The sequence below is a fragment of the Anser anser genome (assembly GCF_964211835.1).
Source record: "Anser anser genome assembly, chromosome: 7".
Taxonomy (NCBI): domain Eukaryota; kingdom Metazoa; phylum Chordata; class Aves; order Anseriformes; family Anatidae; genus Anser; species Anser anser.
In genome coordinates this window covers 26,868,819-26,887,061 of record NC_139727.1, presented here as the reverse complement: position 1 = coordinate 26,887,061, position 18,243 = coordinate 26,868,819, and the positions used below count along the sequence as shown (strand labels likewise).

The window sequence follows — 18,243 nt, the reverse complement described above, 5'->3', positions numbered from 1 at the left end:
CCTTGGCTGGTGGGACTGGGGATGGCGGGGGGGGGGGGGGGTGCAAGGGGCTCCCTGCCAGCCCCTGGGCCCCCCGTCTGTCACGATGCCTTCATTAGAGCCACTGAGTCACCTCCTGGCAGCGAGGCTGGCAGCAGGGCTGGGCTTCAGAGGGTGTTCACAGGGACTGAAAAAAAAATAAAAATAAAAAACGCACGCTTAAAGGACAACGGTTGGGATGGGAAGAAGGACCTTGGCTCCTGGGGATGTGTCCCAGCTCTGGGGGGTCCGTGCTGCACCCCTCAGCCCTTCCCAGCGGGGCTGTCACCCAGGTGCCCCCAGGGGAGGTGGAGCTGGGCCGTGGCCAGGGCGATGGGATGGGGTCGGCGCCCTCCCGCTGTGGCAGCTCCCATGGGTGGGGATAAACGGCGCTGCCCTTCCCCGCGCCCTGTCTGTGCAGGCTGTGCCCGTGCCCACGTCCCCAGCCGGCACCGCGCACTGGGCCGGAGGTGTGACACTTGCGCCTGTCACTCGGTGCAGCGAGGCCACCAGCCCTGCCACCGCCTGGGTCACCCTGCCCGGCACTGAGACCGGGACGGGGGCTATGGGGGCTGCCCCCTCTGCGGTGGGGACCCCAGGGATGGCCGGCCACAGGGACACGGTAAGGGGACGTCCCCTGCAGGGGGGCTGCCCCCAGCCCTGCCCCACTCCCCCATCAAGGCACCGGTGCCAGGCACGGGTTGCACCCAGCATGGAGCCACCGCCCCGCTTGCCCCGCGGTGGGGTGCCGGAGGGAGGTGAGGGCAGGGGGGGCACAGTGGGACCGAGCTGTCTGGGGGGCTGCGGGACCCCCAGGGCGGTCAGGATCGGCGGTGGCCACGCACTTGCCCTGCGCCCACACACGCTCGCGCTTGTCTCGCGGCCCCAGGAATGCGGCTGGCAGCGCTCCGGGCACAGCTGCGGGGCCGCGGCCGCCCTGGCGCCCTCCCAACCCCTCGGTGGCTCCTGCCCCGGCTCGTAAATCCTGCGAGCACACAGAGCACACAGAGCTGCTGTGTGCTGCCCGCCCGACCCCCGGCCCCGTGCGGGGCAGGGACCGCGTGGGGACCCCTCGACACGAGGCCGGGGGACGAGCCCCTTCCCTCGCCTTGTGCCTGGGGACGTGGGGACCTCTGGGCAGCGCCGTGCGGGGAGCAGGGGAGGTGTGGGAGCCAGCCCTCACCCGGCCCGGCTTCCCAGCAGGAAGCTTTACAGAAGCTGGTCCGTCATTTTAGGCACCTCCTGCCCAAACCGCATCCCTCCCTGCCCGCTTGCTCGCAGAGCCGGCAGCGCGTGGGACCTGGTGCTGCGTCCCCCTGGCCGCACACCCCGCGGGTGGATGCAGCCAGCCCTGGGGACATCGGTGTCCCCTCCCTCAGGGTGCTCAGACTGCGGGCAGCTTGGGGCAGCGTCCCTCTGGAGCAACACCTCCGGCACCAAGGGCCACGCTGGGGTGCCTGGAGCTGTTTGCTGGTGGCTCGGGCTGTGGGGGATGTCCCCCCCCCCCGTGCTGACACACACACACCTGGTGCCTCCAGGAAAGGTTATCAGCTATCCTCCTCGCCTCCCAAATGTCACCGTTGTCCTCGACGGGGCGGTGAGATCACGCTCCCCCCTCGCCATTCATTCAAGCCCCCCCCAGCTGCCAGGGCTGGCACTGCCCTGGGTCCCTTTGAAGTGGAGCCGGGAGCTGCTGACAGCCCCGATGGGTGGCTGAGGAGGGGGCTCTGTGCCCCCCAGATGGGCAGGGGCTCGGTGCAGGATGGCGCTGCAGGGGGGTCCCCTCCGATGGTCCACAGCCACCGTGCTGGGAGTGCGGGGAGGGTCGGGGCTGTGGGCAGGGGGTGCAGCTCCATGCACCAGGGGACGTAGTGGTGGCACCCCCTGCTCCTGCACCCCCATCCTGTGGGGAGGATGGCTCTGGAGCAGGGAATACCGGGAATAAAGGCAGCTCCCGCAGCAGCCGTGCGAGCGGTGGCCGCCTCTGCTGCCAGGCAGCCTAAAAATAGCCCCCTGGCAAGGCAGGGGGAGAAGGGCCGTCTGCTCACAGCTGGAGAGCCCACGGTGGGGCATCGGGGGGGGGTCTGGCAGGCCTGGGGGGCTCTGGGGAGCTGGGGAGTGCCATGGGGCAGGTCCCTGACACCAGGCAAGGCTCGGTCCCAGGCAGTGAGGCTGCACGGCAGCTCCCTTGGGACGGCAGCACCGCAGGGTGCACGCAGGTGGGCAGAGCCCGGGGGATGCATCTGGGGGCGGCAGGGACAGCTGGGCCCCCCCCAGCTGCTGTCGGCCCCTCGCCACCGCGTGGGAGAGCGAACCTCATCTCCTGGCATTGGAGACATTGCCATGGAAACTGGCACGGCCGCTGCCAGGCGGTGACGTGGTGTGGCACGCTGCACGGGAAGGGGCTGGCGAGCGGGGCCTGGCTCTGGGGGCATCCGGGGACACCCTGGGGTGTGCGAGCCTGTGCCCGTGGGTGCACGGGTGGGTGCATGCACGAGTGTGGGTGCACGCCTGTGCCTGTGCACATCCCCAGCTGTGTCCGTGCACATCCCCAGCTGTGCCCGTGCGCATCCCCAGCTGTGTGTGTGCATCCCCAGCTGTGTCTGTGCACATTTCTATTTGTGTGCCATCCCCAGCCGTGTGCCCGTCCCCAGCTGTGTGCACACATTGCCAGGGCTCTGTCACCCTTTGCCCTGCCCGGTGTCCCCAGGCGCGGAGGGACGGGCTGGCCGCCCTCCTGCCCCGCACAGGCCCTGAGCCCCCGGCCACCAGCCGTCACCCCCTTCCCTGCTGCGCCACCCCCTCCTCCTCCTCTGGGGACAGCGCCTGTTTTCTGCCCGTTTGCCTTCCTCTGGCTCTAACTGAGCTGTCACCGGGCAGAGATAACAGGGAATTCGTTACCGCTCCCCTTTGTTGTCTGCCTGCGCCGTGACCGCAGCCCTCCCTCCGCAGCCGCAATTTCTGCCCCAGCAACGCGCCCCGGAGGGGGGGGGCGGGCTGCCAGCCCCACTGCCGGCCCCCCCAGCGCCCTCCCCACGGCTGCCAGCCCCATAAACACCCCCCGCGCCCTCCCCAGGGCAGCCACCCCCCAAGTACCCCCCGCACCCTCCCCAGAGCAGTCAGCTCCATAAGCACCCCCCGCGCCCTCCCCACGGCAGCCGCCCCCCAAGCACCCCCCGCGCCCTCCCCAGGGCAGTCAGCTCCATAAGCGCCCCGTGCGCCCTCCCCAGGGCAGCCGCCCCCAAGCACCCCCGGCGGCACCCCCCCGGCAGCCGTTTCCGCGGCCCCCCGCGCCCCCCCCCGGGGCGGTGCGGCTCCTCCGGGGGTTCCCCGCTGACGGCTGCGGGCGCCCATCCCCGCGGCCCCGGGGCCGGCCCGGGCGGCTGCGCACACGGGGCCGTGCCGGGCCCGCCTCCGCCTCCGCCGCTCGGCTCGGCAGCACCGCGGACAGCGCCGGTCCCGCCCGCCCGGCTCGGCTCGGCTCGGCTCGGCTCGGCCCGGCCCCGCGGACAGCTCCGCTCCCCCTGCTCCCGGCGCGGCGCGGGGCGCACGGCGCGCCATGGCCACGGAGGTGGGTGCGGGAGCCGCCCGGTGCGGGGCTGCGGCGGGGACCGGCCCCGGGGGGACGGAACCTCGGTCTGCCCCGGCTGCCCGGGGCTGGGGGTCGGAGGGGTGCGGGGAGGGGGTGGGGGGAGGGCAGGATGGGACCCGCGTGGGGCTGGGAGCTGGGGTCTGCGCGCACGGGTGGGTGCGGGGCTGGGGTCGGCGCGGGGTGCCCTTGCCGGAGGGGGCCGTGCGGGGCTGGGGTGCGGCGCCCTGCTCGCTGCGGGTGGGGCAGGTGGCAGGAGGCGATGCCACGCCGCACGAGGGGTACGACGTGCCCTTGGCGCCGCCGTCCTCCTCTCCATCCCCGCTGCGACCCGCGGCTGGGGGAGCTGGTGGGGGTTCTCATCCCGCGCGGGGTGCCGGGGCTGGCCGGGCCCTGCCGATCCCTTTTGTGCCACCATTCCCCTGCTGCGCGGCCGCTGCAGAGCTGCTTTTGCAGCCCCCTGCTCGGCTCGTTGCCCTCCTCCTGCTGGGGACCGAGGGCTGTCCCCATGCCGGTGACACCCCAGGGGATGCACAACCACGCATGCAGCAGCCGGTGCACACGGGGACAAGCACGGGGCCCACGCCGGGGGCTCCCTGGGGGAACGGCACCGCTGCTGGGCGCTCTGCCTGGGGACCCTCTCCCTGGCCGCAGCCCCCCGGCTCACCCCGCTGCCCCCTGGCCCCAGGTGCACAGCCTGCAGGAGCTGCGGCGCAGCGCGTCCCTGGCCACCAAGGTCTTTGTGCAGCGGGACTACAGCGATGGGACCACGTGCCAGTTCCAGACAAAGTTCCCCCCCGAGCTGGAGAGCCGGGTAGGGAACCCAGCGGTGTGTGTGGGGGGGGTGCCCTATTTTCGGTGCCCTGTGGGGCCTGGGGGGTGGGAGAGGGGTCTGAAGGCAGGGGGTGTTGCAAGGCCCTGAGCCAGCTGATGCAGCTGGATTGTTGGGCGGTCCCTGGGGCAGGGCGTGTGCTGTCGCTGCCCCCCTGCCTGGGGTTTGCAGGGACCGGGAGGCTCTGGTGGAGGCTCAGCAGGTCTTGGCATGCAGTGGCCAGAGCGCTGAGAGAGCAGCTGAGCAGGGAGGAGAGGTTTAAGTGGTCCCCAAGGCACTCCCTGGAGCGGGATGGGGCAGTGCAGGGGGCAGCTGCTGGCCAGGTTTGTCTTCACCGCAGCTTCTGCCCTAGATCGAGCGCCAGCTCTTCGAGGAGACCGTGAAAACTCTTAACAGCTTCTACGCCGAAGCGGAGAAGATCGGGGGCAGCTCGTACCTGGAGGGGTGCCTGGCCTGCGCCACCGCCTATTTCATCTTCCTCTGCATGGAGACACACTACGAGAAGGTGCCGACGCCCAGGGGAAGGCGCAGGGAGCGGGGGGGCTGGAGGCCAAGTGCAGGCACCCAGGGACTGCCAGGGGGGTGGGGGGGGGGTGTCCTTGCTGGCAGGCCCCAAGCATCCCTCTGCATGCCGGCAGGTCCTGAAGAAGATCTCCAAGTACATCCAGGAGCAGAACGAGAAGATCTACGCGCCGCGGGGGCTGCTGCTCACCGACCCGCTGGAGCGTGGCATGAGGGTCGTATCCTCTGCAGCGGGGCGGTGGGGTGGGGAGGGCATTGCTGGGGGGAGGACGAGGGTGAGGGAGGGAGGCAGTGGGCAGTTGGGCGGTGGGTCTGCGTCTGGCGTGTCCCCGGCTGGTCCTTAGCAGCGCCCAGATCGAGATCTCCATCTACGAGGACCGGTGCAGCAGCGGCAGCTCCAGCAGCGGCAGCTCCAGCAGCAGCAGCGGTGGCGGGGGGGGCGGCGCAGGGGGCCGGTGACTGGCAGAGAGTCCCTGCAGGGACTCGTACTGCCGGGACAGCGGCCTCTCCGAAATCCGCAGGCTGCACTACCAGAGCACCCGCTTCTGAGCCCAGAGCGGGCGGGCAGGGGGGGCAGGGGGGGCCCGGGGGCTGCCCACCCCCCCTCTGCGACGTGCCCCCCACAGCGGCTCTGCCCCTGCTCAGACCCGCTGCGGGCAGGGGCTGCTGCTGGGGCGTCCCAGGTGCTTCCCACTGAGCCAAACCAGTGCCAAAGGGCTCCCGCAGCCCCCACCCCGGGGTGCTCTGCGCCGCCGCCCCTGCCCCGAGCAGCCCCAGTGCCTGCAGTGCCCCTGGCAGTGCTAAGGATGGGGGGGCTTAGCCCCGTGCCCCCGGGGCGCCCTGCTCTTGGTGCCACGGGCCCGTTGCCCCAGTGCCACTTTGTCTGCGTGTCGGTGCCGTGCGCGCACCCCACACGCTGCCCATTGCTGCTCCTGGGGGCCCCGAGTGCTCCGGCAGCACCCCGCTCCCTGCCCGACCCCGTGCTGTCTCCCCGGCGAGCTCCCTGCTCCCACTGCTGAGCCCTCCTCTGCCCCACATGTCCTGCATGCGTCCGTCACCTCCCTGCATCAGGGGTGCCCTGCACCCCGCAGGCACCAGCTCTGCAGAGCCCCCCCCCTCTGCCCCCAGCGCCCCAATTTTCAGCCTGTGGTGGGGACCCCTGGCTGCAAGAGAGGGCCAGGTGGGGGTTTGTCAGAATGGGGGAGCAGGAGATGAGCATCCCCAGTACGCCCAGCACCCCAAGGAGAGTGGGTTCAGGGTGGAAGCGATCTGGCGTGGCCCTCCCGGGGCTGCAGGGGGAAGGCTCTGCCCCCCAGGACCCCCCTCAGCTCCGTCATTGTGCGCGTGGGGACCCCAGCCCCGTTGTTCCCGCTGGGGCACCCTGCATGGAGCCCTTCAATAAACCTCATGCTTCATCCCCGGCGCCTGCCCTGCCTCCTCCTGCGCCTCAACAATGCTGGGGGCTGTGCTGGGGCTGGACGCCCCCTGGCACAATGGGGGGGGCACCGAGCAGGCTGTGGGGGCAGCCCCGCAAGGAGGGTGAGCATGGGGGAAAATGAAAGGGAGCGACGGGGCAGCACAGCCCCAGCAGGACACGTCCCCACAGAAAAGGGTTGGGTTGGCAGAGCACACAGCCTGCACGGGGACCATGCCCGGGGGGCTGGGGGGAACAGAGGCAGGTTAGGGGGGCCGGCAGCATCCACCCCCAGCCAGGGAGAAGCCACAGCAGCATCAACAGCATCATGCACAGGCCCCGTGGGTGGTGGTGCAGAGCTGGATGTGGTCCTGCAAGCCCTGGGGAGCAGCACCCACGGGCAAGGTGGGGGAGAAGCAAGGGGAGGCGGCACAGTCCCCAGGAGCAGGGAGCCTCCAGGCATCTCCTGCCCACCTCCCCCCAGGGTCAGGGGGTGCTGGGGGTGCTCCCAGCCTGCACAGCCCAGTTAATAGATGGTGTATAGTTTATTGGGGACTAGGGCTGGAAGACTGAGCAGGGTCTGACTCCAAACAGTGGGGTCAATACGTTAAAAAACAAACCGGGGGGGTCCCTCCCCTGCCGGGCTGGGGGGACCCTCCTCTGGCAGTGCTGGAGAGAGGGGTCCCCCCGCTGCAGAGGGGACAGGAGAAGCAAAGAGGTCGCAGGCCAAACCAGCAGGCACATGGTACGGTATCAAGTCGACGGAGCAAGCGGCCGCCGGGGAGGTGCCGGCGAGGCGAGGGGAGCGCTGGGGCTGTTTTCCCTGGCTGCTGTCCCAGGGAAGGTGCCACCTTCCCCTGCCCTTCCCGAGGTGGCTGCCCCAGCATGGCACGGCCGGCGCTTGCAGGGCGGTTCGACATGGAGAGAGAGAAAGAGAGAGAGGAAGAGACAGGCAGAGGGCGGCCGGTCCTTCCGCCAAGGCTGCTCTGGCGAGTTACGGGCAGGGGCTAAAGTGCATAGAGGCAAAAGCAGAGTCCGAAGCCTAGAGGGAGGAGGGCGCCTTGGGGAGGCCAGGGCCAGCTCCCGGCGGAGGGGTATCCCCCAAAAAAGGCCACTTGAGCTGCGCAGAGAATGAGAGAAGGAGCAAGAGAGAAAGAGAGAGAGAAGGGGAGTCAGTGGCAGCTCGGTGGGAGGTGCGGGACCAGTGGGTACAGAGGCGAGCAGCTACAGAGCGGGGGTGTGGGCGACGGGGCAGGTGCCCAGCGGGGTGCAGGAGGCAGCCGGGCCCTGGGCAGGGGCACAGCACCATCCCGGGGTGCAGCACCATCAGGGGGCACTGCCCCGGGGCTGTGGGCACCTGGTCCCCGCCGTCACTCACCCACGCAAGCCGTGCCATCCTCGTTGGGCTCGAAGCCCCGGCTGCAGCGCTTGTTGCTGCGGCAGCGGTACCCGCCGTAGGTGTTGATGCACACGGGCTTGTCCCGGGGGCAGACGAAGGGGAACTCCGTGCACTCGTTGGTGTCTGCAGGCAGAGCGATGTGGGCTGGGAGCTGCTGGCAGTGGTCCCCCCGGCTCCCCCTGTGCATGTGCATGGATGGAGCCATGCACAAGCCCTGTGGCTCCCCATTCCCTGCTGCTCCATCCTCTGTGCCAGCCCCACGTCCCCCTGCCCTCCCCACCAGGTCCCCACACTTGCAGGCCACTTGCCCGTGTCCCCAGCAGCCACTCACCTACACAGCGTCCGTTCTCGTGCTGGGAGAATCCCTGCCCGCACTGCGTTTGGGGGAGAAGCAGACACAGCCAGGATGGGGCAGGAATCGGGAGAGCCCAGCCCCTCCTTTCTGCCCCTCAGAACTCCCCCTGCTCCCCACAGCCGGCCCTCACCTCCAGCGGGGCGGGCACCAGCGGCTCCTCAGTGTCCTGGGGGTAGGGGACCTCCAGCACAGAGTTGGTCTCACTGCTGGCCACGGCTCGCACCAGGACGCGGCCATCGGGCCAGGTCACCTCCAGGCTGCTGGCCTCGTCGCGCCCTGCAGGCAGGCAGCCTGTTACGGGGGTGCCTTTGGGGTGGGCAGGGACAAAGCCTCCCCTCGCTCCCGCAGCTGGTCCCTGGGTGCTCGGCTGTGCTGGGGCCACAGAGCTGGCCCCTGCCCGGGGGGTGCTGGCAGGGTTTTGTTTCCCCTCCCCCCCCGCCACTCCAGCTCACCCAGCCCAAAGTGTGCCACGGGCTCCATCTCGCACAGGTACCCCGAGCCGCCGTCGATGATGCGCAGGTGGGCGCCGCTGCGCCGCGTGAACAGCACCACCTTGGCCCCCCGCGCGAAGGCCCCGAAGCGGGTGCGGGGAATGACACGCAGCCAGTTGTTGTCAGTGCCCTGGGAGGGAGGGACGGGCAGGGGGTAAGCCGGGAGAGGTGGCAGGGACAGGGGACAACGCGAGGAGCCCCTGCTTGACTCACCTGGGTGCCCTTGAAGATGGAGATCGGCTGTGCCATGGACTCGCCATGGGACAGGATCAGGTCCAGCATCCCATCGCCGTCAAAATCTGTCACTGCACCCCCTGCAAGGACAGAAACAGGTCGTGCTTCGTTATGAGGGCACGTAATGACAGGCACACCCCAGCACAGGCCTCCCCTGACCCTGGGACCCACCCGTGCCCCGTCCCTCGGGCTCCAGCGCGTCCCCTGGGTTCAGCTCTTCCACAATGGGGTCTGAGTGCTCTCTGCGGGTGAGCCTGCCGGGCACAGACGGGGAGTTAGTGCCAGCCCCCATGTCCCCATGTCCCCCAGCAGCTTCTCCTGGCAAGTGCCTGCTCCCTCCTGGAGCAGCCTGGTAGAGAGGTGACAGCCCCGGTGGCACATGGAGGCGATGGGGTTGGCAGGGGTGCTGCTGATGGCTGTGCAGGGTGATCAGGGGACTGGCCATGCACCTCACATCCCCAACCGCTGCCACAACCCTCGGGAATCAGAGAATCCCCCCCAGGGGCTCCCAGCTCCCCACAGCCCCCCACCCGCCTGCAGTCCCAGCAGCGGGCAGACAGCAGCGAGGTGAGGGGGTGCTGCCATGCAGCGGCGAGGAATTGATCCCCACAATTAGCAGCGGCCACGAGCAAGCTTCCAGGCGGCTGCTGATCAGCGGCACGGGGACCCCAGGGGCTGCTGCAGGCACGGCCACAGCAGCTGGTAGTGACACGGGGAAGGGCTCAGGCATGGCTCCTTCTGCGAGCAGAACCTGACCGGGGACCCCCTGCTTGCCGCCGGTGGAGAGCGGCACGGGCTGCTCGGCCCCCCGGTACGGGGCACGGCCCCCGGCCCTACCGGAAGAGGCGGTTGGCAGAGGAGCCGCGGTAGGCGATGTTGTTGAAGAAAACCTCCAGCTCCTGGTCGTTGTCGAAGTCGGCAGCGATGACGGTGCGGACGGGGGACGGCATGGAGAACTTGGGGGTGGCGATGTCCTGCGCAAGGGACGGGCAGGGGCTGCCAAAGTGTATGGCGAGCGGGGCTCGGAGCCAAAGCAGGGTGAAGCTGGGGTCCCCCCAGCAGCGAGGGCTCAGCAGCCCCAGCCCTCACCCGAAATCGGACGCGGCCGGGGGCCCCCGCCTGCAGGTAGAGGCGGTGCGGCCCGTTCCAGTTGCCGTAGACGATGTCCACGCGGCCGTCGCGGTTGAAGTCAGCCAGCGCCACGCCACGACCGTGCTGGTAGGGGTCATCCAGCCCTGCGAGCAGCAAGGGGACAGGGAGACGGGACCCTCCCTGCTGCTGTCTCCCCGGGAGACCCCTGGGGACATGGCCCTGTGGTCCTCAATCTCAGCCATCAGCCATCCCCGGCAGTCAGCGGGGCTGTTGGTCCCCATGTCCTCTCCACCCAGGGTTGTCCCCCCCGTCCCCCTACTCACCCACGGCAGCAGCCACGTCCCGGTATGTCCCGTCCCCCCGGTTGTGGAAGAGGAAATTGGGGCTGTTCTCGTTACCGCAGAATATGTCGGAGGCACTGTCACTCAGGATGGGGCCCACGGCCACCCCACGGCCCCCTGGGGACAGCAGCCAGGGGTGAGGGGGCTGCCCTGCCCCCAGGGGGTGCGTGCCCCTGTGCCAGTCCCGGTGCTCTCCGGACCCCCTGCGCCCCCTCCTCGCCTATCTCCCTCCTTCAGTCCCTCTCATCAGGAGCTAATTGAGGCTGGCAGCCGTTTGTGTCACTTCCAACCTAATCACTGCCATCGCCATGGTGACAACACTCCTAATTAGCGACAATTTACCGCCACAGAGACGGGGCACGGCAGCGGTCCCCGTGGTGGCACGGGGCGCAGGCTGGCACACACCTCCGCCAGCATCCCCAAGCCCTGCTGATGCCACGGGGGTGTCAGAAGGGTGACAACAGGCACGGGGGGGGGGTCCCACAGGGTGGGTGCCCCACAGGTCCTTCCCACGGGCCGTGGGGCCGCTGATAGACAGGGTAGGCAGGCAGATGCGTGGCACGGGTTGCGGCAAGGGGCTGTACCCCGTGCCCTCCATACCTGTGTACCTGCTGACGCCCGCCTGGGCGGCCACGTCCACCAGCACCACGACGCCGCGGGCAGGGTCGCTGGCGGCCACGTCCATCTCGATGAGGGCGTGGGGGCCCACGTTGCCACTGGCGTAGTTGGCGATGTAGATGGAGTACCTGCCCGAGCCCTGCGGCCGGCGGCACCGCCTCAGCGCCCGCCCGCGCCGTGCGGCTTCACCCTGCTCCTCCCGGCCAAAACCTGGGCCCATGGGGATGGGTTTGGGCTTAATCCTCCCTGCCATGGGGCTGGGTGCTCTCAGAGGCACTGGGTGCCCGGCATATAGGTAGCAGTGCCTGGTGAGGGCTGGGTGAGACCGTGGCTAAAAGCATGGTTTAGGGCACCCTGTCCCACCAGCTCCCCAGCGGGGCAGATGCCCCCCTCCCTCCCATCCCCACCACCCTCCTTGTCCCATGCAGCAGCAGCTGGGCCCTGATTTAGCGATAATCATTTGGAAACAAACTGCTGGGGGAGGAGGAAGAAGAAAGAGCAGGTGACAGGAACATAAATCACCTCGACAGGCGCGTTTATCAGCTAGCGGCAACCGCACGGACAGGCGCCCGGAGCCCTGACAGCCACCGGCTGCTGGGAGGGGGGGGGGGCGCCCCCAGCCCTGGCGAGGGTGGGATGGGGATGGTGCCCATGCAAGGGAGAGCTCTGGGGGGCTGGCCGGGCAGTGGGGATGCCCCCTGGCCACCCTGCCCTGCCCGCTCACCGTCCGGTCCACGCAGGCGACGGAGCGGCCGGCGAAGCGGCTGGCCACGTCCTGGTTCACCTTGTCGCTCAGCAGGTCCTCCCAGCGCCCGTTGCGGAGCTTGAAGAGCTTGTCCGTGTAGGTGGCCATGCCTGGGGGAGCACGGGTCAGGGGGCTGCGGCAGCCATCCTCCCCCCGAGCCCTGTGTGCAGCCCCCTGGGATGTGGGCTGGTGGTGCCAGATCCCAGTTTGCTCCCCGAGAGCAGGGATCAGTGCAGGGTGCCCCGTGGCAAGGCGAGCATCCCAGCCCCCTGCTCCTGTCACTGTGAGAGCTCCCGTGGCTCTTAAGTGCCACCAGGAGACGGAGAGAAGAATCAACTCATTAAGGTAAAATGTGTCCCAACAGGGCACAGCCCCGTAGATCATCCCTGGCAAGGCAGAAACCGATGTGGTGCCAGGCGCGGGCAGCGAGCTGTGCTGCCTGTCACAGTGCCGGTGGCAGTGCCGGATTTAGGGACAGGCGTGCCAGCAACCTGGGTAATTGGGAGAATCGGGGAAATACGTCTGCTGCCATGGGTTGGGGACAGGGCAGAGCCGGGTTGGAGCAGAGACATAGGGAGCTCTGGGGGTGCCTGGTAGCAGCCTGGGGCACACAGGTCCCCTCTCCAGGAGGGGCATCCCCAGGAGCTCAGACAGCACCAGCAGGGCAGGATTAGATCCTGGCTTTGTCCAGAGGGCACAGCTGCTGCCAGGCACACCGGGACTGGCAACACAGGGTCCAGAGCACACATCCCCAGAGCACACATCCCCAGCGGCGAGGGGATACTGCTGTCCCGCTCGGGGTGCCGCGGGGAGGGCGATGGGCAGCAGGAAGTGCTGACTCAGCAGCTGGCCGGGCTCCGCGTCCCACCCGCGCTGCCATCAATCAATGGAGCCACTCAACTGAGAAATTAACTCCAGCCCGCACACATCCCTCACGCGCCGAAGGTCGCGGGCAGCCGCGCCGGGAGCCTCCCCCCTCCCGGGGGCTCACCGGAGAAGGCGTTGTTGGTGTTGAGGAAGTAGACCTCCTCGCGGCCGTCCCCGTCGATGTCACAGGCTGTCACGCCGATGGCGTTGCCCTGCCGGTCCCGCAGCGCGTAGTAAGGGGAGCTGCGCTCGTCCTCCGCCACGTTCACCAGCCGGCCCTGCGCCTTGTCGTACTTGAGCACCAGATTCGGGCCGTTGTACCTGCGGGTGCGAGCAGGAGATGGCTCCCCAGGGATAAGGGACAGGATGAAAGCCCCTGTCCTGTCCCCGTGTCCCCTGGCACCGCACACTCCCCACGGTGGGCACAGCAAAGACCTGCGTGGTTTGCGGTGGCTGAGGGATGCATGCTGCCCTCAGCACCCAGACGTGGGTCTGGCTGCCCACGGGGAGGACTCAGCCTGGGCCCCTTCCAGCACACATCGGGCATCCTGCGTCTGCCCAGTCTGGGCAGCCCAGGCAGTGCCAGGGCAGGATGGGGCACAGGTCCCTGCCTGCGGCCCTTTGGCAGGGCAGGGGAGGCAGCACGCAGGGCAAATCCTCTTGGCACGCTGCGCCCCACAGGCTCCCCGCCTGCTCCTGCCCTGCGCACCAGTAAACAAGTTATACAATGGGCACCGCTGCTTACAAAACCGCTGCTGGCTGCGAGCGGGGGCCTGTGCCCCTCCAGGGATCCCCAGCTGTGTGGGCTCGGTGCTCCCTTGGGCAGACACCAGCAGCCCCTGCAGGGATGAGCCCCCCCTCGCAGGGGGAGCAGGTTCCTAAGCCAACCCAGCAGCACACAGCCATGCCTGTGCCCCTTGCCCCCAGCATCACGTTCTGTGCCATTGAGGGACAGCCAGGCTCCTGCAGCCCCATATGGGCTCACGGGTGAGGGATCCCCCCTCCAGGTGAGGGCATGTGTGTGTGCAAGCCTCCCTCATGGAGGAGTGTGCCGCACACACAGCCTGCGCCACTGTCCCCATGGCTGGACCCGCTGGCAGCAGCTGCTCCGTGTCCAGCCCCGCTCTGGTGCTGGGGCAGCGCAGCACACGGCTCCTGCCTTCCCGGTTCCTGCCAGCCCTTCCGAGCCATCACACCAATAAGGGGCTATAAAAAACCTCCAGCCAATTAAGCGAATCTCCAGAGAGCGCTGAGTCCTGTCAGCGGAGCCGAGCCGGCTCAGGGACACGCTGGCTGTGTGCTGCAGGGTGGGACCTGGCCACTGGGAAGCTTTCACAACCCTACAGAGGGTACCTGGCCCCAAAGCTGGGCTCAGGGCACCCGTGTGGCCCCACACAGGTGTCCTGCCAGCAGTGACACTGGGGCACCACACACCTCCTGCCGGCTGGAGGGGCTCGGCAGGGGACGGGGATTAGCAGAGCAGTAAGCCTTCCCACAGTCAGGGAGCTCAGCTGGGCACCACGTGTGCTTTTTTGGAGAAAACAGGGTTTGAGCAAGTCGGGAACTTGGCAGGGAGGCTGCCAGCACCAGGACACAGGGCTGCGAGGAGCTTCTGTCCCCAAGGCACCGCGTGCAGGCTGCCCCTACTCACCCCGCCACCACGATCTCGAAGTCACCGTCGGCATCCAGGTCGGTGACGGCCACGCCGTAGTTGAGCTGCGTGGGGTTGCTGTCGTAGTCGGGCGGCAGGAGGCGGTGGGTGACGGCGGTGAACATGGGCTCGCTGCGCTGCGAGCCCTCGCTGAGCCAGGCCAGGGACAGCAGGCACAGCGCCAGCATCCTGGGCACCTGGGGGAGACCTGCAGCCTGTTGGCTCCCCCCGCCAAGCCCCCGCTCCTTGGAGCCCGAGCACCCCTCTGCCCTTGCACGGGAGCTGCTCTCTTTCCCCTCCTCGCCCCCCACCCCACAGCCCCTCGCTCCTCCAGCCCCAGCCCCCCCAGGCACTGCCACAGCACTGAGCCCCCGTACGCATGGCCCTGCCCGGCTGCAGCTCACCCTCCAGGCTCCTCGGGACAGAAGTGTGGCACAGTGAGCCGGGAGCAGGGCTGTGGGAGCCCATCCCATGGGAGGGACCAGGGTGCTGACGAAGCTGGGCTCAGCCATGGCTCACCCTGCCCCAAGGGGCTGCGGGCACCCAGGATCCCAGCAAGAGATGTGGATCACTGGCTTGGCAGGGCCAGGGGGAGCAGGCAGTCGCCCGGCTGGGGAGGTTGTGCCCTGCCTGGCCAATCCTCCAGAGCTGGGAAGGCCCTGGGAGCAATGCCTGGTGACTCCAGTGTGCCTCAGTTTCCCCATCCTGACCCGCAGAATGCCCCGAGTTGGAAGGGACCCCCCAAAGGATCATTGAGTCCAGCTCCTGGCTGCACACAGGGCCACCAAAAATCAGACGGCACACCTGAGTTGTACGAATACTTCTTGATCTCTGTTAGACTCGGTGCCATGACCACGTCCCTGGGGAGCCTGTCCCAGTGCCCGACCCCCCTCTGGGTGCAGAACCTTTCCCTAACCCCCAGCCTGACCCTCCCCTGTCCCAGCTCCATGCCGTTCCCTCGGGTCCTGTCGCTGTCCCCAGAGAGCAGAGCTCAGCGCCTGCCCCTCCGCTCCCCTCGGCAGGAAGCCGCAGGCCGCCACGAGGCCTCCCCTCGCCCAGGCTGGTGCTGTTCCTCCTGGGGACCCCGCGGGGCCAGCTCCCCCCCGGCTGGCAGGGAAGGTGCCTGCGCGGGGTTGTGGCCGCGGGAAGGAGGTGCAGGGAGGAGAGGCTCGATTAACCCGGACTGCGGAGAGCAGTGGCTGCCAGCACTGCTGGCAGGGCTGCGGAGCTTCTGGAGCTGGCTCTGACCTGGCTGTAGCGCAGGTGACAAGTGAGGTGGCACTCGGGACAGCCACCCACGGGGCAGGCAGTCCCCTCTGGGGGACAAAACCCCAGCAGCAGCGAGCTGCACGTCCCCAGCAGCGGGCACAGTCCCATGAGCTGGCTGGGAGCAGGAGAAACCAGCCCTGCTCCCATGGCCTGGAGGGATGGCTGGGTGGCCCAGCAGGGGACATGGCTCTGTGGTGCCATTTGCCTGCTGTCCCCGCTTCCCCGGAGCAGCAAGGTGTCCAGCAGTAAGGGAAGGGGAGCCTCTGCCCCCAGCCCACCTGGGCTCACCAAGGCAAGCTATCCACACACAGAGACGGGTGCAGGGCTGCCCTGTGACCCCAAGCCCCTCTCTCTGTCCCCAGCCTGCAGGGATGGTGGCTGTCCCCAGGCAGGGCTCTGCCTCCCCTCCAGCTCCCCCTCTCCGCAGCTTGGCCCGCTCCCTGGGTGCCCCCCCGCCCCATCCAGCTGCAGCCACAATCCCTCCAAGTTGGATGGAGCTTTTCCAGGAGGAAACAATGCTCCTGATTAGAGACAAAGGGCCCTTCCCCACGGATCCGGTGCTGGGTGCCATGGTGGGGGCTGCCCGGCCCAGAGCCAGGCCATGAGGAGGAAGATCCAAGCTCCTCGTGGCGGATGGGAGAGGCCCTGTGCCTTCCAGCATGGCAGGAGCCTCCACCGGGGCTTTGAGGATGCCAGGCCCTGCTCACGCAGCTGGCGCAGGGCTCAGCCCCGTCTTGTCCTGACAGGGCCACATCCTGGCCCACGTTGTGGTGCCTGGGGGCAAGGTGACCTCAGGAGCTGCGGTCACCCCAGGGCACCTTGCTCTGCATGGCGGAGCCTGGTGGCACCAAGCCGAGCTGCGGAGGACAGGTAGAGGCAGCAAAGAAGATGGGAGCGTGGCAGGAAGTGCCATGGGTGCCCACGCAGGGGACAGCTGGGCAGCACGGGGACAGGGTGCTGGCCCCACAGCTGCTCCATGGCAGGGAGGTGGAGCAAGGCTCTTCCGTCTCCATGCATGGCCGCTGCCAGCAGTGCCCTGCGGGGACGAGGGGATGGGGCCGGGGTAGCAGCAGGGTGTGCGGGACCAGGAAGGGGGCTCTGGGGCAGGCAGGGGGTTGTACCCCACAAACCCCTCACCACAGCTGGGGAGGTGATATCCTCAGGGCTTCTCATGCACATCCCCATGACCCTCAGCACGGGGATGCAGGAGCTGGCTGCCTGCACAGCCACCCCATCCCGTGTGCCACCATGGTGTCGCCGCCTGCTGTGCCTCACGTCCCGGCCATGTCACGCCCCACCACTGCAGCAGCATCTCATCCTGGGCCACAGCCACCACCAGCACCGCTATAACATCGCGTGACATCGCGCAGCAAGGGCCCTGTCACACCCCAAAGGCACCTCAGAGCGGTGACAACACAGTACCATGACAGTGCCCCATGGCATCCCGCTGCCTGTGTCCCAGTGACATGGTTCTCCCCTTCCTGCCACAGCTGTGCCTCCCAGGGCAGAGGAGGGCCGGGAGGTGCCCTGCAGACTCACTGCCCCTCTCCCACAGGGGCCACGATACCATGGGGATGCCAGCAGCACCCCTTCCACAGCACCTCGACCCCAACCAGCCCAGACCCTGCAGTGCCTTTACTCCAGCCGAAACCGTGTGCCCCAGTCCGGGCTCAGTGGTGCTCCCTTCCACACCCCCTTGCATACCCTGGCCCAGGCACGCATCCCACCAGGGATGCTTCTGACGGGCCTGAAGCCCCCAGTTCCTGCCTGTCCCCATCCCCATCCCCTCCCATGCAGGACTCCTCAGCGCCGGACCCGGCGCACTGGGGCTCAGCCAGCAGCGGCTAACACAGTGTGGAAACGAGCAGTCACCTTAGCCTCGGAGCTCAGCCCAAAGGGACACCGGGTCCTTGGGGGGCTTGGCTGGGGCAGCACAGCCGGACACACCGAGACCCCTCTCCCCACGTCCCCCACCGGGTGGGAACGCCCCCGAGAGAGGGGCTCCCCCTTCTCCCTTCTCCCCTCTGCCCCTCACCACCGCCACGTCCCCCGCACCCCCTCTCCCACCACCCCAACCCCACCGCCGCCCCCTCCCCGCACCGGCTCCCAACTTCCCTCACCACCCCAAGTCCCCGACAAAGTTACCGGGGGAGGGAAACGGGGTCGGGACGCGGGGGCGCGCCCCCTACTCACGGGCGCGGGGGGCTGCCCGGTGCCCCCGCGGCGGCGGCGGGGGGAGCGCATCCCGCGGCGCCCTCCTCGGCGCCCTCCTCGCCGCCCGCCTCCGGTTCCTCGGCGCCCGGCTCCCGGCGGCTCGGGCCGCCCGAGCGGGGTTTATGTAGGGCCGGGGCGGCCGCGGGCTCGCCAATGAGCGGGGCGAGGGGCGCCGCTGCCAATGGGGAGCGGGGAGGTGGGGCCGCGCCGCGCTGATTTACTGCCCGAAATTGCAGTGGGAGCGCGGCCGGGCAGCGCCGCTCGGTACCGAGCCGAAATAATACGGGGGGACCCGCTGGGGGATGCGCCGGGAGCGCGGCTCGTAACCTTCACGGGGTGGTGGCCCGACCCGTCCCGTCCCACCCCGTCCCATCCCATCCCACCCCACCCCATCCCATCCCACCCCACCTGCCCCCAAGACCCCCCGGCGCACAGGTCCGGGTGCTCAGGAGCGGAGGCACCCAGCGGGCAGTCCCCGCAGAGGTTGCCACCCGTGGTGATTTCCACCGCGGGGCACGGCGAGGGTGGCTCCCCACCGGCTGCCCGCTGGGTGCGCGTGGCCGTGGGTGCACAGACCTGCCCCGTCCCCCGT

The 18,243-nt window shown here is 68.9% G+C and overlaps 2 protein-coding genes across 9 annotated transcripts; one reads left to right on the top strand and one right to left on the bottom strand.

Moving 5' to 3' along the window:
- Nucleotides 1–131: 131 nt before the first annotated feature.
- Nucleotides 132–17,778, bottom strand: CRTAC1 (cartilage acidic protein 1). 6 transcript variants are annotated; one of them, XM_083844023.1, is made up of 15 exons: nucleotides 14,573–14,789; nucleotides 14,169–14,365; nucleotides 12,642–12,838; nucleotides 11,630–11,760; nucleotides 10,888–11,044; nucleotides 10,270–10,404; nucleotides 9,944–10,089; nucleotides 9,692–9,828; nucleotides 9,026–9,108; nucleotides 8,834–8,934; nucleotides 8,582–8,750; nucleotides 8,260–8,405; nucleotides 8,106–8,148; nucleotides 7,754–7,897; nucleotides 132–166 (listed from the first exon to the last, which is right to left on the bottom strand). In XM_083844023.1, the coding sequence occupies exons 1-15, from the start codon at nucleotides 14,678–14,680 to the stop codon at nucleotides 147–149; spliced, it is 1,914 nt and encodes a 637-aa protein (XP_083700149.1). In that variant the 5' UTR covers nucleotides 14,681–14,789; the 3' UTR covers nucleotides 132–146. The 6 variants fall into 6 exon arrangements, with proteins under 6 accessions (XP_083700149.1, XP_083700148.1, XP_083700150.1 ...); XM_083844022.1 differs by lacking the exons at nucleotides 132–166; nucleotides 14,573–14,789 and adding exons at nucleotides 6,902–7,495; nucleotides 17,631–17,778; XM_083844024.1 differs by lacking the exons at nucleotides 132–166; nucleotides 14,573–14,789 and adding exons at nucleotides 6,902–7,495; nucleotides 17,631–17,722 and having other exon boundaries at nucleotides 14,169–14,376.
- On the top strand, nucleotides 175–6,763 carry GOLGA7B (golgin A7 family member B). Of its 3 annotated transcripts, none has more exons than XM_083844061.1 (5): nucleotides 175–640; nucleotides 4,296–4,421; nucleotides 4,792–4,944; nucleotides 5,078–5,179; nucleotides 5,316–5,560. In XM_083844061.1, the coding sequence occupies exons 1-5, from the start codon at nucleotides 218–220 to the stop codon at nucleotides 5,418–5,420; spliced, it is 909 nt and encodes a 302-aa protein (XP_083700187.1). In that variant the 5' UTR covers nucleotides 175–217; the 3' UTR covers nucleotides 5,421–5,560. The 3 variants fall into 3 exon arrangements, with proteins under 3 accessions (XP_083700187.1, XP_083700186.1, XP_083700185.1); XM_083844060.1 differs by lacking the exon at nucleotides 175–640 and adding an exon at nucleotides 3,412–3,589 and having other exon boundaries at nucleotides 5,316–6,763; XM_083844059.1 differs by lacking the exon at nucleotides 175–640 and having other exon boundaries at nucleotides 3,750–4,421.
- Nucleotides 17,779–18,243: the final 465 nt, after the last annotated feature.